The following is a 24,715-nucleotide window of genomic DNA, read 5'->3' on the forward strand; positions in this document are numbered from 1 at the left end:
AGGAGATGCCCTTTCCAATAAGCCCGAAATTGCCATTCTCAGGGCTTTGTTACTCAAGATATAATTTTTTAAAGTTTTAAAAATGCACAAAATGGCATCTGCGATTTTTCAGACCCTTTTGGAAGTTTTTTTCCTTTTTCACCAAAAAGCCACCAAAATCAGTTCCAATATTATAATCCAGTATATTTTACTTTGTAATTTTGATATCTGCCAGCTCCACTAATTTTCAAAGTCTTATTCTCTTTTCTTGAATGTTTAAATTTTTTGACCTTCCTTTAATGGCCACCGCAATTTCTCTATGGTTTTCAAATCCTAGTGAAGGCTTAAAAGTTCCCTTCTTCTAATGGCTCCTTCCTGCGTTTCTTGCCATGAAGTCACGTTTCAATGGTTGAGAGATCTCGCGATGCTTGTATGACGCCACTTCCTGTAACCTCTTCCAGTTCAGCAACTCAGTGACAATGGGTTTTTTTTTGCAGAAGCCGCAAGTATTCCAAACAAAAGTCGTTTTTCGTCTTTTAACTTTGCTTCTTAAATGCCAAAAGCCCGGAAATTACCCCCTTCCGGAGTTGGAACATGGCGAGTTGAGACGCTTCTCAAAAAGAGGAGCAGACCGGAGCCTCTGTTCTGGGTAGAGAAGGCGACCTCAACGCCTGTTGCCTACTTTTCTCAGTGAGGGAAAAGGCCAAGACATGCTCAGGAAAATTCTGAGGGGATTTACTTTGGCATATGAGGAGTCCCAGTGGGGTTCCTTATGGGCTTTGAAGGGTCCCCGGCAAAGAATTGCATTCCAGCGTCTACAGAGGACATCCGTGGTCATTAATTTGACTTAAATTCATCATGTTTCAAGCTTTCTTTGGACTATTCTAACATCTAAACATTTATCATTGATAAGAACGGTGTGAACAAGGATATATTGGGCTGCAAGGTAAGAAGATCTTTATCTAACATTCCAGGACTAAAATCAATTTTATATGAGATAAAGATTAAGATTTGGATTTAACTATATTACTCTAAAGTTGTGCTTGAGAAGACTCTTGAGAGTCCCTTGGACGGCAAGGAGATCAAATCAGTCAATCCTAAAGGAAATCAACCCTGACTGTTCCATGGAAGGTCAGATACTGAAACTGAAGCTCAAATACTTTGGCCACCAAATGAGAAGGGAGCACTTAGTGGAGAAGACCCTGATGCTGGGAAAGATTGAAGGTAAAAGAAAAAAGGGACGGCGAAGGATGAGATGGTTAGACAGTGTTATCGATGCAATGAACATGAATTTGAGTGAACTTAGGAGGATGGTGGAAGATAGAAGGTCCATGGGATTGTGAAGAGTCGAACTTGACTGTGTGACTGAACAACAACAACAAGCAAAATAAAACAAAAGTCCAGTGGTCTCGTAAAGACATCTTAGGCACCTAAAACAACATAAGAGCTCACTTCTTTGGCTATATATGGAAATCAGAGAATGTTTCTTAGGGGCAGGTTATAAGGAGGGGAGAGAATATAGGGGGTTAATTCTGTCATGAGACTTTTAAGTGTAGGTTTACCACGGGGGGAGGGGAGATAAAGAGGTATGAATCCAGTCATAAAACTTCAAAGTGTGACTTCGTTGTATGTTTGCAACAGAATCAATAATTAGCAGTTGGAGGTTTGTACATTGTCCTACAATACTGTTTTCATTTGAGTTCTCTGTCAGTTGAATTAAGAGGAATGCTGTTTCAGGGAGGCAGGGGCACTGTGGAAATTAGATTGTTTTGGAAGTCATCCTTTGAAGAAATAAGAGGTAGCACAACTGTACATGATGATCAGCTTCTTAATCATAATAGATTATATGGCTGGGATGTGGAGTGGGTAAGAAATCCCTGTGGTGAATTTATCATTTTTTAAAAAATATTTCTAGGATGCTTTCCTTTGCAAAGGGGGCTTGGAACCATTTGCAAGAATGTGCTAGAATAAACCCTCAAACTCCTCCCTACATCCTTCCAACACCTTAAAGCAGTCACAAAGAACTGTACAAGAACAGCAAAAAGCCCTTCAAAATAAAACACTGTACAAGCTCTCCTGGATGTTTGGAAGAAGAAAAAACAAGCTCTCCTGGATGCAGACCAGGCCACAGCAGTCCTTCCAGGAGTGACCACTGAAAAAGTTATGGAGTACAGCCACCAGTTATGACAGAAATATCATGCATTAGTTGGAACCATTGTATTTTGAAATGTTTAGGTTTTCTAGGGCAACCCCATCTTGAGGACCCTAACTCGGTAGAAAGGTGATATGTAAATATCTTAAAATACATATTGTAGTAATCCAGTTTTGAGGTTGAAGTAGCATGGATCAGTGTGGCTAGATTATCCAAGTCCAGGATTTATATGCCAATGTTGCGAGCAGCTTGACTGTTGGTGAAAACTCAGTGGGAGTACAGTATCAGACTTGTTTGTGTTCACTAATTTATCTTATACATAACTCATCCATAATAAATAAGATGATACCGTATTTTTCCCCTCTGAATATTGCACTGAACTTTTAAGATTTCTGGGCACCAGTTTCACAAAGGTGAAGGTATTGCTAACTCTAAAACTTGTTCAGCCTTAGTTAGGTGCTGTGCAGAGAAAAAGAGATCCCTCCTCACATGGATAACTATTACCTAGATTCAGGGCTTTTTTTGAGCAGGAACGCATAGGAATACAGTTCTGGCTGGCTTGGTGTTGGGCTGGTGGTGGCCTAATATGCAAATAAGTTCCTGCTGGGCTTATCCCACAAAAATACCTGTGCAAAACAATGATGATGTCAGGGGGTGTGGCCTAATATGCAAATGAGTTCCTGCTGGGCTTTTCCTACATAAAAAGCCCTGCCTAGATTGAACTCAAAGCTCGCACAAGAAGTGGTAAGGGGTGATTAAGGGAGGGCGAATGTGATATTCATGCACAGTTCACTTATACAGGAGTGTGCCAATGTGTTGGAAAGAACCCACATGCACTGTTGAATGTAAAGATCACAAACTCTGCCTGAGAGGTGCATGTGTTTTGATCTTTTCACAACTGGGAAATTATGATAACTCAGTACAGATTTCAGTTTCCCAATGAGTAAGACTTAGTGCTTGCATGATTGCCATGCATGATGATGTCTTCTGGCTTTCCCAACCTGTTTGTAGTAACATCTCTGTGGGCATGATTATGCATGTATATTACAGTCCTGAAAACAACAATAAAAGGGGCTGGTGTACAGAGTTTCAAAACTTTCCTCTCCTCTTCAAGATTTTCCTATTATATAATAGAGCAGCTATGTAAGAAATCTTCAGTTGCCAGCAGAGAGGTCTTTTGTGTGGATTTGGATAACAGAGCAGTTATTTGGTGCTGATAGTCAGATCTCCACTGTGTCATTCACTGTCAGGAAAGAAAGATGCCACTATCTTGGGCGATTTAAAATTCTGATGTCTTTTTCTAAGCTTATGCAGCCTTAATGTCTGTTTTAGTTAGATTCATCCTTTTATGTATTTGATGCTTTACAGATGGCTGCTGAGGTCAGCTCTGTGACTGGATCCTTGTTTGTGGATGGAATTTCTGTCATGAGTTCAGATGTTCAGAAACTTGCATAGAGAGAGACTCATCTCCTTAAATATGCAGCAGGCCAAAGTCCTGGCATCCACTTAGGAGAAGCCTCTTACATGTCTCTTACATGTTGGAAGCAAAAGATCTATTTTAATTTCTTGAACAACCCAAAGCATATATTCTAAATTGTTCTTAAATGTTTTTGGAGTATTTACAGCACGGCTATTTCTATTTTCCTGATCCCGGAAGGGATGCATAAGACTGCTATTCATCTCTGAGTGCTGCTGGTTTTACCAGTAAATAAACAGCCTGTACTGAAAATACCAAGTCGCATTCCAGCATGGCCTCTGACATGACCAGGAACATTTCTGTAACAGATGCATTCACGTATTGCTGGATATTGTGCTACTGTTATACTTTAGCAGTCATTTGCAACTGAATTGTGTTGTCCCCCAGAAAAATCCAGTTGCAAATTCTTGCTATAGTGTGATACAACTGTATCTAACAACATGTGGATGCAGCCATGCTTCAAGCATGGGCTAAGTGAAGCTGGAATGCATCAAATTTTGATATTCCTATGCAGAGAGAAATCCCGTACAATGTTAAGTGTATGACGTCTACTAAATGTACTAAATAAAAATAATAAAAGTATTATAAACCAATACAGAAAACTGTTAGATATTTTATTCTAAAGAAGAATACATCTTGTTTGATCGAGGGATTTCAATGTATATCTATTGTGGATCCATATGTTGAAGTGTTGTGAGAGCTCCACTTTTCCAGATGTTGCATCTTAGTTACATCTCTGGGTTTTTTTGTATTCAGAAGTGCGCACATGCATGCTAACTTGTGCATAATTTCTGTTAAATTTCAGGATATAACCTGGCAGGATGAACACTCAGCTCCTTTCTCCTGGGAAACCAAGGTAATTTTGCAAATCAGTTTTATTCCTCTTTGCTGTTGTTTCACCTCAGGATTTTGAATGAAGAAGATGATGATATTGGATTTATATCCTGCCCTCCACTCCGAAGAGTCTCAGAGCGGCTCACAATCTCCTTTACCTTCCTCCCCCACAACAGACACCCTGTGAGGTGGGTGGGGCTGGAGAGGGCTCTCACAGCAGCTGCCCTTTCAAGGACAACCTCTGCCAGAGCTATGGCTGACCCAAGGCCATGCTAGCAGGTGCAAGTGGAGGAGTGGGGAATCAACCCAGTTCTCCCAGATAAGAGTCCGCACACTTAACCACTACACCAAACCGGCTCTCCGAGTGTAATTAATAGAAATAGATTTCCACTCCATTTCTACTGAAGCCAGATCATGTCACTGTTGAGATTTAGAAGGGATTCACAATGGAAAGCAACTCTTTCCTGCCAGTTTCTGGATGCGAATATTGTGTGGGGTCACAGAGTACAGCTCCTTACAATATTGCGCCAGTTGGATATTGACTTTTAAAAGGTGACACTTAAGAGAATGCAGCTCTTAGATCTGGGCAACAGTATGATGTGCCATTGTGTCTGATATGACCAGGGCACTAACCAGGTCTTAGAAAAATGCATGGCATACCTCTTGGAGTTTCAACTAGTGTTGCAAAGAGGCAAATATGACCCTTGGGTAAGCATAACACGGATTTCACCTCAGCCATGAACTCATTCACCAGCTGGTCTACACAAGCCTCAGTCCTGTTAACCTTAGGGGCAAGTTACTTATTAAAAGACATGTTCTGCAGTTCTATGCATCCCAGGTGCATGTAGGCCAGATCTAAATTGAGATGACAGTGCATGGGGAGCAGGTGTCTAAAGCTCCTTTCCTCCATGCCATGTTCCTGGTCTAAAATGGCCCTAGAGAGCTGCTTGCTAGCTAGCTAGCTAGCTATTTATTTATTTTTGCATAATTTTTCTCTCCTCCCCATTTGCCCCATTGGGTATAGTTATGTGTAGCCATCCATGCATGTAAATTCCCCAATGGAGCAAAGGGCAGTTCTTTAAGCGCCATTGCCCTGAACCTAATCAAGCCATGTATACCTGAAAGGTATTGAATTCCTAAACACATATTTGGTCATGTACAAAGTGGCCTTGTTGCGCATTTCTAATATTGCTGTATCTTACAGGGCTCTTCTCAGAACTAGAACTAACTATCATAAAGTGCTTTGAACAAATCTTCAGTGAAAAGGCTGACTTGTGGTAACAAGTACTCAAAGCTGAGTGAATTTCTTCTGTTTGTGGAAGGAGAAAATTTGTTTTGAATAAAGTCTTCATCATTTTTCTGAATCAGCTCCTTCTGTAATGTAGTTAGGACTACTTCATTTCCTTTTGAACAATGCACTTGAGGATCTGATGGTTGGGGGTGTGTTAATGGAAAAATAATACAGAGAGCTGAATGAAGGTTTCTTTTTTTGCTGTCCTTCCTACAAAGTTTTCTTTCCAAATGGAAAGAAAACCTGTGGCTGGTTTATAAATAGTTTTGCTGACAGCAAATAAAGACAAGCTTATTTCTGTGGGTTTCATTCTGGAAGAAGTCAGTGCCTGGATGGAAAAGATGTTCTCCCATGTGCAACTGTTAGGTAGATTGCCAGCTTGGATAAATGTGTGTGGTTTTATGTTTCTTTTGAATTTCTTGAGTCAGTGGGGTAAGAGGTAGGTGCAGCTTCTCAGTTTGGTGTAGTGGTTAAGTGCCCGGACTCTTATCTGGGAGAACTGGATTTGATTCCTCACTCCTCCACTTACACCTGCTGGAATGGCCTTGGGTCAGCCATAGCTTTCTTAGGAGTTGTCCTTGAAAGGACAGCTGCTGTAAGAGCTCTCTTAGCCCCACCTACCTCACAGGGTGTCTGTTGTTGGGGTGGGGAGAGGTAAAGGAGATTGTGACTGCTCTGAGACTGAGATTCAGAGTATAGGGTGGAATTTAAATCCAATATCATCTTCCTCTCCCAGTCCTGTTGTCTGTTCTCCTGTCTGCTCTAAGGCAGGACTTCAGGAGGACTGTTGGGGAGGGCAGGAATGAATGAGAGATGCTATGGCTGTCTGCTCCCCCTATCAGAAAGTTATAAGTTCAAGGGTGCATTTTTCAGGTTGTACCTTTCCAAGGTTGTGGTTAAACATCCAGCAAGTACATTTGGCAAAGAAAGCCAAACTAATAAAATCATTGGGTTGGATCCAGACTAAATGTTCTACTATTTCTGCTTATTTCTTGTCCTACTGAAAAAAAACCCTCCCCCCTCTCATTTCTCAAGGACTCCTGTCCTCCAGGAGCAGCATTTTGTGGAGATCAGTAAGCTGCAGTAGGAACAAGTAGCAGGAAATTCCCATTCTGCTGATGGAAAACTTAGTTTGGATTCAGCCATCCCTGGTCTTTTGGATTTTTGGAAATGGCCACTACCATCTTGGTAGGAAATCCAAGTGACCACTGGTAAGCCCCTGCAGTTGAAAAAGGTAGTTTGCAAAGGTAGTGAAATAACTGGACAGGTGGCCTAGAAAGTTTTAGAGACTTTTTTAAAAAAAGGTTGATTTATAGAAAAACAACTATGCAACATTGTGCACAGCATATCTATTGTCATTGCTGGGAGAAGCAAGGGATACATAGGTGTTGTTGTTGTTGAATAGAAGTTACCTGCTACTAGCTATTTATACATTCCCAAATCAGTTCCTCTAAGGTTAGTCACAGTAGTTTCTATCTCCTATATATATTATGCTGCATAACGGTAAGCATATGCTTAATTTCTGCTTATATGTTTGCTAGGAACTTGTTTTATATGTAGATAGATGTGCATAATAAGTTTAAAGATGATTTTGTTAACACTCAAAGCAGCACAAGTGCACTAGACATCTTTTGGTCAGGTTACTTTCCAGTGGTAATGGGGAATATTGCAGGTTAGCTTAAGGTTTGAATAGGGGCCCCAAAGTGGTGCCTTTGGTTGCCAGGATGCTATCTAATACTTTTCTGATGCCCACTAATATTTTTAGAAAGTAGGGAGAGCCAGGTGGGAATTGTGCCTAGCAGGTCTTCTGATTGGCTATGCAGATTAAAAGGCATCCTTTTAAAAGAGCTTCTGTCTTAAATGTCAGTTATTGTGAGAGTTATGCATAACCTTGCTCCCTGACATTTTGTAGTTGGTGCTGCCTCCTGCTGCAGCCATTTTTTGCTGTACCCATCACCTGTGTCAGAATTCCAACAGTGACTGCAGGTTCATAAAGGTTGTGGTAGAGGTTCAAAACTGATAGTGGGTCTAAACAGGTTCTATTGGGCTAATGAGCTGCAAGGAGCACATGCAAGTAAGGCTTATCCATTCTTTTGTGGCTTCTTCATTCCCGAAAGTTCTCCTCCAGCAAAACTGGGTGTTGACTGTGTGAGGTCATAGGATTTGGGGCTGCTAGTGATGGTGTACTGCAGGCAGTGTTTTTACTGGGCTTTTGACTTCTAGCTATATAATTCAAGCACAGCAACAAGTTATAATGTCAAAGCCAAAGTGAGATTTAAACATGATGGCAAAAGAATTTGCCTGTGGTTCTCTGCCACCACATAGCATCTTGTTTAAATGGGGCTGCAGCCCCCTGTAACCACACCTGCAAGCCATACTTACCCAGTGACCCTTGCTCCATGTCCTGAAAATGGCAAAAACTTCCAGGATCCCATGCCAAACTGGCCTGGAGAAAAATTGCTGACTGACCCCTAAGCAGTAATCAGCATTTCCCTGGGTGTGTAAGAAAGGGCCCTGAGAACTAAGCACTGATGCCCTCATGATCTGCCTAATTCACAGAATGAGCACTGCTGTCAGATGGCCATCTAACCTCTCTTTAAAAACCTCCAAGGAAGAAGAGCCCACCACCTCCTGAGGAAGCCTGTTCCACTGAGGAACCTCTCTATCTGCCAGGAAGTTCTTCCCAATGTTTAGCCAGAAATTCTTCTGATTTAATTTCAAGCCATTGGTTCTGGTCCATCCTTCTGGGGCTACAGAAAACAATTCTGCACCATCCTCTATATAACAGCCCTTCAAATACTTGAAGATGGTGATCACGTCACCTCTCAGTTGTCTCCTCTCCAGATTAAACATACCCAGCTCCTTCAACCTTTCTTTGTAGGACTTGGTCTCCAGACCCCTCACCATCTTCGTTGTCCTTCTTTGGACATGTTCCAGTTTGTCTATATCCTTAAATTGTGGTGCCCAAAACTGGACACAATATTCTAGGTGAGGTCTAACCAGAGCAGACTAATGTGATACCATCGCTTTGTGTGATCTGAACACTGTACTTCTGTTGATACAGACCAAAATTGCATTTGCCTTTTTAGCTACTGCATCACACTGCTGACTCATGTTCAGTGTACTGTCCACTAAGATCCCTAGATTCTTTTCATACATGCTATTGCCAAGACAAGTCTCTCCCATCCTATAATGATTCATTAGATTTTTCCAACCTAGATGCAGAACTTTACATTTTTCCCTGTTAAAATTAATGTTATTTGTTTTCGTCCAGTTTTCCAGCCTGTCAGGATCATCCTGTGTCCTGTCTCTATCTTCTACAGTATGCAACCCCTCTCAATTTAGTATCGTCTGCAGATTTCATAAGTGTTCCCTCTGTTTCTTCATCCAAATCATTTAGTCCATTTACATTCCAAGAAATTAATTTGTAATCCATAGTGATTCTTCAATTATTCTGTATCTCTAAATTCCTTGTTGTCTGCAAAAAACCTTTCCATGACTTGAATATCTATTATTGTATTTCTCAGTCTTTTATACTCAAAGCTAAGACCTTCTGGTAAAATCCATCTATAAATTATTCCCTTCGCCCTTTGTCAATTTTTTGAAATGTCTTCTGTCACTTATAACTTTCCTTGGCAGCTCCTTCATTATTCTTATTTTGCTTTCTTCCACCACCATTGCTTTTTTAAATTGTTGACTTAAAATCCTTCCCACCATGACTCTTGTAGTAAATTTTACTACCACATCCCTTGGTAGCTTGTTCTTTCTAGCAAATTCAGAGTTGACCCTGTAAACATAGTCATAGTCATTAACTCAATCAGAGTTAATCCTGTAAACATAGTCATAGTCTCCATAGTCCTGTCACATCAGGGTCCTCTCCCATATACTCAGCAATGATTGTTGAAATATACTTCTTTAAGTCCTCTTGGTCATTTTCAGGTACACCTCATAGACGAATCATGTTTTCCATTAACTTACAGTCTTGTAGTGTTGCTTTCTCCTGCATTTTCTTCATGGTAGCATCTTGGTTTTTAACTTTATTTTCTGTTTCCTGTGTCTTCTGAGCAGTAGCTTGTGATTCATCAATCTCTTCCAACCCTCCCAGCAATCAACAAAGAACAATGGTCACATTCCACATCCAGTTTCCTTATCACCACCCTTCCAGGAAGCCCCACCAAACTGTGGGTACATTCACAAACCAATTGCCCTCTCACCACACCCCCTCCAGCCTAGAAATAGCAGCTCTCCAGCAGCCCTGGCCTCACTCAATGCATAGCAGCCAAGAAGGTCTGAGCGCCTGCTCCGGCTGCAACGCCACTGAGGATGTTCTCCGCAGCTGAGAACAAAACGTCTGGAAGGAAAACTTTCTCCAGTAGAACACGGCACTTAAGCCCGAAAGATTCTACAAACCCTAATCTCTTTTTTAATTTCTTTCTTGACTTCTTCAGCACTGGAATTTATTTCCTTCATTAGTTTCTTCTCAGTTCCAGTTGCTAAATCTTTCATCACCTTCAGCAGTCTTGTCTCCATCGCCTCCAATTGCTCTTGAACTTTAGCCATTTTTCCACCTCCCAGTGAACCTGATCTTAATCATGTAAGCCTTGGTTCCAACTTTTGATCAGACATCACTGTCCTCCCATTGCACAGAATGGGCTTATAGGCTGACCTCACCAATCAGCAAACCAATGATATGTTCCAATAGATTAGGGCATGCCCTTTCCGACAAGCCCAAAATCGCCATCCTCTGAGCTTCCTAGCTCAAGATATTAATTTTTAAAGTTCTAAAAAAATCCAAAATGGCGGCCACGATTTTTCCAAGCTCCTTTTTTCAAAACGTTTTCCTTTTTGTAATAAGCCTTAAATTTTATTTTTAAACATATAGTCCAAAATATTTATTCTTTTTAAGATGATTGCTGTCAGTTTTATAAACTTTTAAAGTCCAATTCTGTTTTAAAAATATAAAACCTTTGACCCTTCTTTAATGGCTGCCGATGTTTCTCTATGATTTTTGGCTCTAGAGATGTCCCTGGAGGTTTAAAACAAAGCTCTTCTTTCAGTGTTCACTTTCTGACTTTCTGACCATGAAGTCTCGTTCTCTATAGTTAATAGTCTCACAATAGTTGTAGCACGTCACTTCCTGTTTCGTCTTGAAGCTCAGCACTCTATTATATCAGGGTATTTTTTTTTTCAAAGCCACAGGTATATCAAACATCAGTTATTTTTCTGTACTTTCCTGCTTATTTTAAGTTTCAAAAAGTCCAAATTTACCCCCTTTTACTTCTTCTTAGCTTTATGCTCTTACAGTTCTTTCCAGATCTTAAATATTTAATTTTTAAAACCTTATTTTAATCCCGGAGTGGTAGATAACAATCTTTACCTCTCACACGGATCTTTTCTCCTTCAGCTGTTATTGTAATCCATAGAAAGTTGGAATCTTGATGAGCTTAAGTCAATTTAATGACGCAGGAGATTCTTTGTAGACGTTGGAATGCAATTCTTAACCGGGGGCTCTTCAAAGCCAGAAAGGAATCCCTCTGGGACTCCTCGCCAGCCAAAGTAAACCCCCTCAAAATTCTTCAAGCATGTCATAGACAATTCCCTCACTGGAAAAGGTAGACAGCAGGCATTAGAGTCGCCTTTTATGTCCAAAACAAAGGCTCCTGTCTGCTCCTCTTGCAAGAAGTGGGTCAGCTCTCCATTTTCCCAACCCCGTAAGTCACGCTTGCACAGGGGCCTCTCGATGTCACGCTGGCTAGTGGGGCTCAGGAGGCCAAGCTGCGCAGCAGCGGGCTTCCAGAGAGTCAGCAGTTTTACAGGTGAGTTGCTCCCATCCCCTTTCTGTCCTTTTCTTTTCTCTTCTCTTCTCTTCTCTTCTCTTCTCTTCTCTTCTCTTCTCTTCTCTTCTCTTCTCTTCTCTTCTCTTCTCTTCTCTTCTCTTCTCTTCTCTTCTCTTCTCTTCTCTTCTCTTCTCTTTCTTTCTTCCTTTCCCCCCTCCTTTCTTTCACTCTTACCCTGTCTTTTCCTTCCTTACTATTTCTCTTTCATTCTTTTTTTCTCTGTCTATTTGTCTCCAACTCTGCCTCCCTCCCTCTCTTTCTGTTTGTCTTTCTTTTTACCTATTTGCTTTATTTACCACTCCCTCACTCTTTCATTCATTCATGCTTTCTTTCTGTCAATCTTTCTTTTCCCCTATTTGCTTTATTTACCACTCCCCCCTCTCTTTCTGTCTGTCTGTCTTTCTGACTTTCCTTTTCCCTGTCTATTTGCTTTATTTCCCACTTCCCCACTCTTTCATTCATTCATTCTTTCTGTCAGTCTTTATTTTTTCCTATTTGCTTCATCCTCCCTCCCCCCCCCCCCCCAATATTATTGCATGGTGACTTGGTGAAAGCAGGCTCTACTTTCTTTATCTTTGCTTCTCCATTTTGGTGAGATAATTTCTAACTGACTCCAGCAGTAGTTATTTTATTTAAGCCATCAGTATACCAGCAGTGTTTTCAAGGCTAGAGCCTAGGCTTGTAAAGTGAGTATTTGCAGAAGTTTGGGCATGAATGAATGGGAAGGCAAAGTTTCTCTTCAGGTTTTTTTTTTTAATTTCCAGACCAGAATAAAGTTTCCTAATGTACATTTTGACTTCAGCTATAGTGTGTGTGGAGGCATGAATCTCTCTCCCCGCCCTTCCCTCTCTCTTCCCCCCTTCCCTCCCTCTCTGTCTCTCTGAAGCGTCCTGGAATTGTGTCATTGCAAATGGAGCATTGATGCTCTGAGTCAGCTTTGTCTTTTTTTAATGGATATGAGGACTAGTGCCTACTCAGTACTCTAACTTGGGAACCCACAGCCAAAGGGGGATATTATCCTGGAGAGCCATTGCTAATCTGAGTAGACGGGGTGTGTGGGGGGAAGAAACTTAAAATGCCCTGCCATTTCATGTTTTCCCAGACTGAGAGCATTCTATATTTTTAGTTTTCTGCTGTGTCATCCTTGTGTTTTTTCTTGATGTTTTATTTTTGAAATTGCATTGCAGAATCGCACTATTCTCCTATCTTTCCTAAACAAAATATTGCAAGAGTTTTAGGAATGTTTGTATTTTAAGTTAAAAAATAATATCTTTAATTGTGTTTGCCTGTGTCCTTTATAAAGTCTACATCTTCTCTATCTGACATTACATTTTAGGACATGCATGGCTCGACCCCACAAAGTCCCATTTATGTCAGATCTGGCCCTCCTAGCAAATGAGTTTGACACCCCTGGTCTAGAATGATGTATCATTTGTATGCTGATGAGACCGAGATCTGTTTCTCCTTTGCATCTAAATTAGGATGAGGCTATGGATATTCTGAACAAGTATCTGATTCTGTAACTGGTTAGACAAGGGCCAATAAGGAGATACTCAGTCCAAATAAGATGGAGGTTATGTTAGTAGGTGAAAAGACTTATGTGGAAGTTAGCCTAATATGAATTTTGAGTCCAGTGGCACCTTTTACACCAGGGCTGGCCAAACTCTGGCTTGTTTCACATATATTTCACATATATTATGTGACTTTCAAAGCCACCACCACCCCAATGGCTGGTTTGGAGAAGGCATTTTCCTCTTTAAATCATTTCTCCAAGCCAAGCCAGCTGGCAGCTTGGAGAATGCATTTAAAGTTAATTGCTTTCTTTCCACCTCTCCCTCCCCCATCTATTTCCCTCCCTCCCTCCCTTCCTTCCCTGAGTGGTGGGCATTGTCTTCTGAACGACTGCTGCTGGGATATGTGGGTTCCTTTAAAAGTCTGGTGGGAGCAGCTGCAGCTTCTGCATGGAGGGAGGGAGGGGTGGCAGGTGGGGGGCGAGAGTCAGCTACCACTTGCACTTGATTATACCAACTGGTGTGGCCGAATATGCTAATAGGTGTGTGGCCTAATATGCTAGTTAGCTAATATGCCAATATTAGGGGTATGGTCTAATATGCTAATGAGTTCCTGCCTGTTACAATTTCTCTTTCCTGTCCTGCTTGCAATGGGCCTACCATGTCCTTGCTTTTTTTCTTACTTAAAAAACTAGGACCGATTTCCCACTCACCTTACACCGCTGTCAAGCTCCTCTTCTCAGCGGGGCTTCCCTCTGATTTCACACTATCTGCCCCAGAGCTGCAGCAAGCATTGGCTTTTTCACAGGGCAAAGAGAAACTGTTTTTTAGCGGTTTCTCTTTGCCCCGTGAAAAAGCTGACGCTGGCTGGAGCTCCGGGGCAGATAGTGTGAAATCGGAGGGAAGCCCCGCTAAGAAGAGGCGCTTGACAGCGGCGTAAGGCAAATGGGAAATCAGTCCAGGAAAAACTGGAAAGTGCGTGAACACACCATGTTGCTGTGTGGAAGCTGGCCAAAAAAAAAAAAAAAATTAACACCCAGGCTGGAGTGACCACTGCCTGAAGAGGCAGTATCTTGATTTGGCTTCAGAAAGATTTTTTTTTTTTGGGGGGGGGGGGTCTTTTTATAAACAGATGAAGGGTTCTCTGCTGACAGTGTTTTCTCTACTCTGCTCATACCTTGATGGTTGTATAATAGTCTGAAACATAATGTTCTCAGTCAATTCAAATCCAGTCAGCCAAAGGTTCTTATTTTCTGTCACTGAAGTGAGCTGGTCTTTGGCTTCTTAATATATTGGCTTATGTCTTATAATATATTTGTTTGACTGTCATTCTAGAAGTTTTGTTTCAATATCTTACAGGTTTGTTCTTTTTCTGTTTTGTTTAGAAGTTGCCAAGACAAACAGCTGGTTTTGGCTGTGCATGCTATGTATTTAATGAAATACCACACATTCTCCATGAGTGAATAAGATATAAAAATAACTGCAGATCTTGCGGTCTTCTCCATTTTTAGTACAGGCTTTTGGTGAGTTTGATGCATTGTGATGAGGACAGCCTTGGGATTTTTATTCTTCTGATTCCCTTTGCCACCACTGGACCCTTGGGCAGCATGGACTGAGCCCATTGCAAAGCCTACAGGGGGCCTTTCTGGGAGAGCTGTGGTGCAACTTTTATGAGCTTCCTTCTAGCCTTAGTGCAAATGGCCATTTCCCAGGCTAGAAGAGAGATGGTGGATGCCTCTGCCAGAAGGACAAGACAGAGAGCTGGGGTAGTATGCAAGAAGAATATAACTGGCAGTGGCACCAGATACGGGGCAGAAAGGAAGTCACCAGCTACCAGCTTTGCCACTCCAGCGTTTAGAAACAATTGTATTCCTCTAAAATATCTTTTTAGCCAATGTAGAGTTTTAGTCTAGAGTGTCCTTTCTTCTAGAATTTTCTGTGGCTAAACTGAGGGGTGTTTGTCATATATTCCCCCCAAGCCTGTTGCAAATGTTGCCTTTTTTTCATGTTGAGACCTTAAAATGGAAATGTGGAAGGCCTATCCCACAGAAAATTAACTTTCCTTAAATGCCATTTGACTTTGTTCTTTTCTAACCTATCCCCCACTTTAGGATTAAATTAGGGGACAGTTACAGCATTGTGACGAAGAGATAGAATCCAGTTTGACTTTTAGCTCTGTCATGAACTCAGTAGTTTTAGGAAACAGCACCGGAGAGCAGAGGGGGCGCTTGTCCCGGGCGCTGCTGGAGGGGGGGGCACCAAATTGGGTCCATAAGATAAAATGAGTCCATAAGCGGGCATCATTTTTTAAACCCCCCCCCCCCAAAAAAAACCCCAACAACATGTAGATCCAGTCCTGTTAGGAAAGCCAGTCTCTTCACAGTCAGCCCTCTCCTTCCCCCACTCCATCTGCAATATGGTGTTGATAGTACTGACCTTGGTTGTGACATGCGGCATATCTTTCTGGAATGTAGAAGAGATAAACACTGTTTGCATCACAGAGATTAGGCTAAAATTATTCTGGTGGCAGTGGCTGTGTATTGTCTGTACAGCATTCAGAGAACATCACAAAAATGTGTAAAATGTGAGAGGAAGGGATAGTATTGTTAAGAGAAGCAAATATTTTGATGAAATGTGGAAAATTTTAATTCTAATTCAGGATTTAGTAACGTGATGTTTGTGGTCTGGTTATCTGGCTAAAGTTTTTTTCTGGCTTGCAGAAACGCACTGCATAGACTAGGTATTCTAAGGGCTAGGTATTCCAACAGAAGAACCTTTGCAAGCCAGATTTATCCTACAAGCACTCCATCACCGCCCCTGTCCAAATGCATAGTGAGAAATTGGATATGCAGTTTGTGTCTGACACTGACTTTCAGACATCCTAGAATGAATATATTCTGCAGGAGCAATCCTCAATTTGTCTCATGAAGCATTGCACTGAGTTCATTGCTAAATTAACCTTATTACTTTGCTATGAGATTTCCCCCCTTCTCTAAAGTTGCAGCTGATTCCATTCAACTGTCCCATAGAGTGTTGATTGAATGCTAGAGCATTTCTAGAAGCACTCTGATGTCATTTCCAGTTGAGCTGAAAGTGACACCAGTGCATTATTCCCCACCTACCCAGCTGACCAGCAGCAGGGGAAAGGCTGAAGGGGGGCTTCTGCACCCAGCAGAAACATGGGCATCCTAAACTCTGTATGGAGTTTTAGGTCTCCCATTAAAAAGCAGGCACATCACCTCCTTGCATGTGACATCCAGAGTAGTTTAGCTCTGATTGGAGGAAGTATATCAAACACACCCCAGAAGAAGCCCAAGTGTGTGGAAAGGGGGAATAAAACAGAAATAAAGAAGCTGTCCACAGGGTGGGGGGGATTGCACTGTTTTACTGCCCTCCCTGCATTTTTTTTCTGTTTTAATTGCTTATTCCCTCTTTCTTCTGCCCTCCCCATCCCCACCCAAGCACTTCTTCTCAAGGCAGGACAGGAAATAAAATATAGAAGTGCTTGACTTGTTTGTGTTGCACCTCTGTTGGCTTCTAGATGGGAAGAGACATCTGGACCATAAGTACAGTATTTAACATCCTACCCCAATATCCCTCTCTCCCTCTCCAGCAGCCAGCTGGGTGCAGAACAAGCAAGTCAAGCACTTCTCTGCTTCACTGCCCAAGAACATAAGAAGAGCCCTTCTGGATAAGGCTATTGGTCCATCTAGTCCAGCTTCCTGGCTCACCCATGACCAAAGTTACTTTGAGGGCCAAGAACAGGGCATAGAGGCTAAGGCTTTCCTCTGATACTGTTGCCTGGCCCTGGTATTCAGAGTTTTAGTTTTATTGCTTCTGAATGTGGAAGGTTCCTTTCAGTCACCAAGGCTTAGTAGCCTCTAGGTCTACCACTATTTGTATCCTACATGAAGCTGTGCAATCCTCTTTTAATGTCATCTGCACTTGTTGTCTTTACTATATTATCTTACAGGGAATCTTCTTCCATCTTCCTTTAGCAATTCTTTTATTCCTTGGTCATCCAAAGGCTCAGCTGTCTCTGGTCATTTTCCTGCTCTGGATATATTAAAAGAAATGTTCATTATTTGACTTGACAGTGTTAGCATTCCACTCCTCATATTCTTTATTTGTTTGTGTAATTATTAACTTCTTCTGCCAGACCCTGTGCCTTCTTCTGTTCATTTCATTGGGATAGACTTTCATTTTTATTTTATTTTTTTGGTTAAAAAAAAACCTTTTGCCTTTTATAGCTTCCTTGACTTGGGTCATTAAATATGCAGGCATCCTTTTAAATTGGCAGTACCTTTCCAAACTTGGGATTGCTTGCTATCTGGGCTTCAATTAGTGTTCAATTTTAAATAGCTTCTGAGCATCTTCTATGGAATTGCCTCTCTTGAGTTTCCCTTTTAACTTTCTTCTCACTAGCCCCTTCATGTTTGTAAAGTCCCCTTTTTTGAAATCAAATGTTACAATTTTGAACTCTAGGGTAACTTCCCATTGACATGAATGCTGAACTTAATAGAATGATGATCACCGTTCTCAACTGGTACAGCAACATCTACATCTTGTGCTAGGTCTTGAGCTCTGTTCAGAACCAGATACAAGATCACTACCCCTCTGGTTGTGTCTGTGACTAACTGTTCCAGTGCACAGTCATCTGTGTTTTCTAGGAATCTTATTTCTACAGCATGACTGGAACACATGTTTATCCAGTCAATGAGAGGCTGATTGAAATTACCCAGTATCACACTATCTGGTTTAGTCACCTCCCTTATTTTCCTCAAAGATTTGGTTAGGTGGGCAATAGTATACTCCAAATTTTACATAACCTTTCAGGCCTAATACCTCCACTTATCACAATTCTGCCAGTGAATTCATTCACTTTCATCTTATTGGATTCTTTGCTCTCTTTAATATACAACACAACATAGAGTTTATACTGAGGATGACTGTATCCCATTGATTTTCCCCATTCCACTGTGTTTCTAATCCACCCACTATATCCAGACTGCTATTTACCATCAAGCGCTACAGCTCCCCTGTCTTCTCTTGGAGGCTTCTAGTATTAACATATAGACACTTAGAATGTGTTTCCCTCTCCAGAGACCCTGACCTTCCTTGGTTCCTTTGTTTCCACATATTAAAAGAAGAACAGTTGTTTTTTATACCCCACTTTTTTCTACCCTAAGGAGTCTCAAAGCGGCTTACAATTGCCTTCCCTTCCTCTCCCCACAATGGGCACCTTGTGAGGTTGAGGGGGAAGGCTGAGAGAATTCTGAGAGAACTGTGATTGGCCCAAGATCACCCAGCATGTGGAGGCGGAATGAGGATTCTGCAGATTGGAGTCTGCCATTCGTAAGCACTACACCATGCGGGTTCTCATGGCCCTCCTCCATACTACTCTGTTTCCCAAAATCTGTTGTGGCTCTACCAATCACTCACCCTTTGGGATTACCCTGACTTTGAGGAGTAGTACTAGGCTTCTCACTATTGAATCCTTGCTGGTGCTGGGCAGGGAGTAAAGTGGGGCCCTGCCAGCACATCTAATTGGGATACCCCAGCCCTGCCAACTCCTTCTTCTCTCACTACAAATTTGACTGGGGCAAAGCACACTCCATGTCCTAATCTCCCTTCCTAGTCGGTGCCACAGTTATTGTTGCTAGGAGCTGTGGGGCCTTGTAGGCAACTCATTGAGGATCCTTTGGGTTAGAATGTCAGACCTGGATTTGGATTCCTGCATCTTACTGGGTGATCTTATGTTACACTGAGAGAATGACAAGCCTATCTCCCAGGATTGTTGTGGGTATAAAATTAGAACCAAATATGTTGCTGTGTGCTCTTTAGAGGAATGCATACACAGCTTCAAAAGGGGATTGGATAAGCTATGGAGCAGAGGTCCATCGGTGGCTATTAGCCACAGCGTATTGTTGGAACTCTGTCTGGGGCAGTGATGCTCTGTATTCTTGGTACTTGGGGGGCACAGTGGGAGGGCTTCTAGTGTCCTGGCCCCACTGATGGACCTCCTGATGGCGCCTGGTTTTTTTTGACTACATGACACAGAGTGTTGGACTGGATGGGCCACTGGCCTGATCCAACATAGCTTCTCTTATGTTCTTATGTTCTAATGATGTGGGATAAAAATCCCTATGTTGACTCAATCTGTAAAACCATTAGACAGCAAGATACTCTATCCCAGTAACCAACCATTACCTTTGTACTTGGACTGTGAAGGGAGATGTTCATGTCATTATGGACCAAAGCCACCTCCCCCCACCCATCCATGCAGATCAACTACAGAAACTGCATCAAGCTGACCGTGATTTGGCCTTCACAGTTTCTGAAATGACACCCTTCCTACATAGAAAACCATTAGAGCAATGTTGTAGTATGAAATGGTAATTAAACTGAAAGAAAAAAGTTTCATCAGAATTAGGTCAATTTATGGGGTTTGTCACTTTGAAATTGGATAAACAGGACTTCCTGCATTCTTTGGGCTGATTCACACATCCACACACCAGCCTGCTCTTGGTAGCAGCAACAGTAGCACAATGTTTCTTTAAACAAACAAACAACCAATCACCTGGCAGCAGTCACCTTTGTTTGGTGCCATCATAAGGCAAGCGCAGCCCCTTTAAGCAAGTTGGCTTCTGTTGAGGATGGGCTGATGTGCTAGCTGCTGTTCCTCCTGCTATCTGGGAACATGGGGAAGGGGGTGAGGGGATTCAGTCCTGTAAGCCTTTCTACCATCACCCCTTCCCTGGCATCCCTATTGCATTGGCAAATGTGGTGCTGAATCTAAATGTTCACCAAGATAATGCCTTTGGTCTTCAGACTATACATGAATCTTCCAAGCTGCATTAAATTTAAGTTCCCAAGGCTTATGGTCTTGGGTGACTTCAACGTCCATGCAGACGACGCGGCCTCCAATCAGGCGCTGGACCTAGTGTCTTCCATGGCGACACTGGGACTCTCCCAATTTGTTACCACTCCCACGCATCAGGCCGGACACATGTTAGACTTGATCTTTGCGTCCGGGATTCAGACGCAGTAGAAGCGGTGCCATGGTCGGACCACCTAGCCCTTAAGGCCCGTGTGGGTGCGCCCCCTCGACCCTGTACAGGCGGCGAGCCTATTTTGGCTCGCCCGCGGAGTCAGATGGACCCTGAGCGGTTCCAGAGGGCTCTGCGGGACCCCTGGCCCTCTAGCAATTCCCTTGATGACCTAGTAGATACCTGGCATGACAGGTTATCCAGGGCCATCAACGAAATTGCACCCCGGCGTCCTCTGCGCCCCCGAAGTAGGCTGGCTCCTTGGTACACCTCGGAGCTACGCCAACTGAAACAGGGACTCAGACGACTAGAGAGGCGGTGGCGGCATACTCGTGACGAAGCGACGAGAACATCCTACAGAACGTTTATGAAGTCTTATGAGATGGCAGTCAAAGCTGCAAAGAAGGAATACTTTGCGGCTAGGATTGCATCTGCAAATTCGCGCCCAGCACAATTATTTAAGATAATTGAGAATCTGACCACTCTGCCCCAAGGCAGACCAAACATGAAAGAATTGGAAATAGGCTGTGAGGCTTTTGCGAAATTTTTTGCAGATAAAATCTCGTCACTCCGCCAGGACTTTCCTGCCACATTGAATGCAGTAGATGAACCCGGGGCTCCGCGCCTGTCTTCTGGTGTTATCTTGGATCACTTCGACGCGCTTAGTCTTGGGGAAGTCGACGAAGTCCTCTCAACTGTACGCCCTACAACTTGCGACCTTGACCCATGCCCCTCCTGGCTAATCAAATCCTGCCAGAGGGAGCTTAGATATCCTATACGGGATATCATAAATAGATCCCTCTTGGAAGGGCAATTTCCAACATCTTTGAAAGAGGCCATGGTCCGCCCTCTCCTAAAAAAGAGTACAGCAGACCCGGCCGAATTGGCAAATTACCGGCCGGTCTCGAACCTACCATTTTTAGGTAAGGTTATAGAGAGGGCAGTGGCGTTACAGTTGCAGAGTTTTTTGGATGACACTTCCGCCTTAGACCCTCACCAGTCCGGCTTCCGTCCGGGTTATGGGACGGAGACAGTGCTGGTCGCCTTGGTGGATGACCTCCAGCGGCATCTGGATCGAGGCGGCGTGGCGGTGCTGATATTGCTGGATCTGTCAGCCGCATTTGATACGGTCGATCATCAGTTACTGGCCCGCCGGCTCGCCGACACGGGGATTGGGGGATTGGCCTTACAGTGGCTTTCCTCCTTCCTCGAAGGACGGGGACAAAGGGTGGCTATTGGGGGGGAACGGTCCCGGAGGCACCCACTAGTATGTGGGGTCCCACAAGGGGCAGTTCTCTCCCCGATGTTATTTAACATCTATATGCGCCCCCTTGCCCAGATTGCCCGGAGGTTTGGACTTGGGTGCCATCAATATGCTGATGACACCCAACTCTACCTGCTAATGGATGGCCGGCCTGGCTCCGTCCCAGAAAGCCTGGACCTAGCATTGCAAGCCGTGGCAGGCTGGCTCAGACTGAGTGGGCTGAAGTTGAATCCAACGAAGACAGAGAGGTCCTGTGCTTGGGTCGCGGTGCCCTGGGAGGGGAAATCCCCTTGCCAGTCCTTGACGGTATGCAGCTTAAAGCGGCACACAAGGTCAAGAGCCTGGGGGTTCTTCTGGAGCCTTCATTATCAATGGAGGCACAGATAGCGGCCGCTGCCAAGTCCGCGTTCTTTCATCTTCGTCGGGCGAAGCAGTTGGCCCCCTTCCTAGAGCGCCGCGACCTAGCAACAGTGATCCATGCTACGGTCACCTCGAGACTGGACTACTGCAATGCCCTCTACATGGGGCTGCCCTTGTGCCGAATTTGGCGGCTGCAGCTGGTGCAGAATGCGGCGGCTAGGCTGTTGCTGGGGCTCCCAAGGTGGGAGCACATACAGCCGGGGCTGCGCGGACTGCACTGGTTGCCAGTGTCATACCGAGTTCGCTACAAGGTGCTGGTTATTACCTTTAAAGCCCTATATGGCCGAGGACCTACCTACCTAAGGGACCGTCTCTCCCCATATGAGCCCCAGAGGGCACTGAGGTCATCTGGGAAAAACCAGCTGAATATCCCTGGGCCAAGGGAGGCCAGACTGAAAGCCACCCGGGACCGGGCCTTCTCTATTACTGCTCCATTACTGTGGAACCAACTCCCTGAGGAGGTGAGGGCCCTACGATGTTTAGAGGGATTCCGTAGGGCCTGTAAGACCCACCTTTTCAGGATGGCCTTCAACTAGCGAAAAAACTTGTGACAAAACTAGATATGCTGCTAGAAATGCTTTTATTCTTGAAATGTTTTACTTCTGAAATTTATTGAAACCTGTTTATAACGCCATACTGTTATGTTAATTTTAATACTCTGTAATTGTTTTAACCATGTTTTATAAGTATAATTGATGTAATGTGTGTTTTATGTTGTGAGCCGCCCTGAGACTGCTCCGGCGAGGAGGGCGGGATAGAAATAAAAAATTATTATTATATTATTATTATAAATTTAATTCTTTTTTTTTTCAAGTTTAGGATTAACAGAATTGCAATATCTCCATGATGATTTACATGTTAGGAAGATGATGGAATGTGGTCTGATGGTGATGGAATGTAGTCTGATGTTCAGATTTGCTTGAGCCCCAGATTGCGCAGTGTGCACTGGCAAGGCAGTATTTTCTAGAAGAAGAAGAGCTGGGGTAGCTTAGGGGTGCAAGATGTTACCTATCTAAGAAAGCATAGTGTTTTTGTTTGTTTCATGTTGCCTTATAAGATATATAACCTATATGCCTGAGGTGGTTTTTTGCAAGTTTAGGATTGACAAAATTGCAGTACCATTTATTAGGGAATGCAGGCTGATGTTCAGATTTGCTTGAGCCTTGAATTGCTCAGTATGCCCTCAAGACTAGCAGAATAAGTGATGCCCTCCAAAAGCAATTGCATTGCAAATCTGCATACATTGCACAGTTTATGTAGGTTGTAAATTTCCCTTTTTCTAGGCATAGATGCTGTTTATACTAAAACATCAAAATTGTGTGCTAACTACACAATCCTGCCGGCAGCTGTTATGCCACAAGCCTTGGTCACCAATGGCCTTGGCACAATCCATGAAATGTGCCTCCTCATCAACTGTGCTGCTTTATACGTTCTAATTACTTTGCCCATCTGAAGAGATTTGGAGTTACTTTGCTTTTAATTCCCTACAGAGTCAGATGGAGTTCAGCATTGCTTCTCTGTCGATACAAGAACCAGGTGGAGTGTCATCACAGAATGAACAGAAACAACCTGTCAAAACAGCTCCAGGCCCCCAGATCCCCAAACCTTCACAAGGTGGTAAAACAGTAATCTCAGATGGGTTTATACCAGCCAGGAAAGAGGATGAGGCCTCCTTTTGGAAGATAAATGCTGAACGCTCCAAGTTTGAAGGGGAACAGTCTGAATTCTGTTCTTTGACCCCTAGCCAGATCAAATCCATGGAGAAGGGAGAGAAGACCCTCCAGCCCTATTACAGGCAAGAATCTGGTCCAAAAGAGGCATCTAAAGCAGAGAAGCCTAACGTTATGAAGCCTGAAAAATTGATCACTCCCTTTCTTGCTCCTACATCTTTGGAATGGGAAAAACCTCAGCCTGGCCAGCCCACTGTGAGCACCACTCAGACCCTTCCTGAACCAGTGGAAAAACTATCATCTCCTGGGACAAGAAGTGAAGATACTGACAGCGGTTTCCTTTCAGACTTGCAGACACTTGGTCAGGTAAAATCCAGTGTTTTATCCCTTACCTAATCTATGAGTCGGAGCCCCGTGGCACAGAGTAGTAAAGCTGCAGTACTGTGGTCTGAACTCTCTGCTCATGACCTGAGTTCAATTCCAGCGGAAGCTGGATTCAGGTAGCTGCTCAAGATTGACTCAGCCTTCCATCCTTCCGAGGTCGGAAAATGAGTACCTAGCATTGCTGGGGGCGGGGGGGGGGGAGTGTAGATGACTGGGGAAGGCAATGGCAAACCACTCTGTAAAAAAGTATTCTGTGAAAACGTCGTGATGCGACGTCACCCCAGAGTCGAAAACGACTGGTGCTTGCCCAGGGGACCTTTCCTTTCCTAATCTTTGAGTGCTGTGCAATCTCTCTATCCCTTCCCTGGTTTAATGAAGTTATGCAAGGAGATTAGGTGCTCTGTGGAATGCTAAACCCTGAGTTTCTTTTCCCTTGATTCAGAAATTGAAGAAATAACGTTGGCTAATGTACCATCATTTTCTAGATGGGGCATTTTTAATATCATAACCTGTTGTTTAAATTGCCTCGCACCCTCTTACCTGAACAGAATTTTAATTGACTTCCACTGAAGCTGCCTATGTGAGTTAGCTATGAAAGGACTAAAAGCAGAGACTCAGATGTAGTGTTTTGCACATGCAGGAGCTTTGTTGCAGAACTCTGTGCCTTGTGTGTCTGTGATATATAAAAGGGTGAGGATTCACTCCATATGGGAGTACACGACATGTATAAATGATAATTTACCTGGATTCCTGTTGCAAGTTAGAATTTCCAGTAGACAATTGGGCAGAGAAGCTTTTTTCAAAAATCAAAAGTTTGTTCTTCCTGGCCTCATTGTGTCACCAACCA

General features: G+C 43.2%; 1 protein-coding gene across 1 annotated transcript in view; it reads left to right on the plus strand.

Annotated features, from left to right (window-relative positions):
• The window catches only part of C1H1orf198 (chromosome 1 C1orf198 homolog), a 39,876-nt gene that overhangs the window by 10,835 nt on the left and 4,326 nt on the right, over nucleotides 1-24,715 (plus strand). Inside the window, exons 2-3 of the mRNA XM_060242826.1 lie at nucleotides 4,414-4,464; nucleotides 23,305-23,850. Coding sequence (XP_060098809.1) covers nucleotides 4,414-4,464; nucleotides 23,305-23,850 — 597 coding nt within the window. The remainder of the gene's footprint in view (nucleotides 1-4,413; nucleotides 4,465-23,304; nucleotides 23,851-24,715) is intronic.

This window comes from Heteronotia binoei, chromosome 1 (assembly GCF_032191835.1).
Source record: "Heteronotia binoei isolate CCM8104 ecotype False Entrance Well chromosome 1, APGP_CSIRO_Hbin_v1, whole genome shotgun sequence".
Taxonomy (NCBI): Eukaryota; Metazoa; Chordata; class Lepidosauria; order Squamata; family Gekkonidae; genus Heteronotia; species Heteronotia binoei.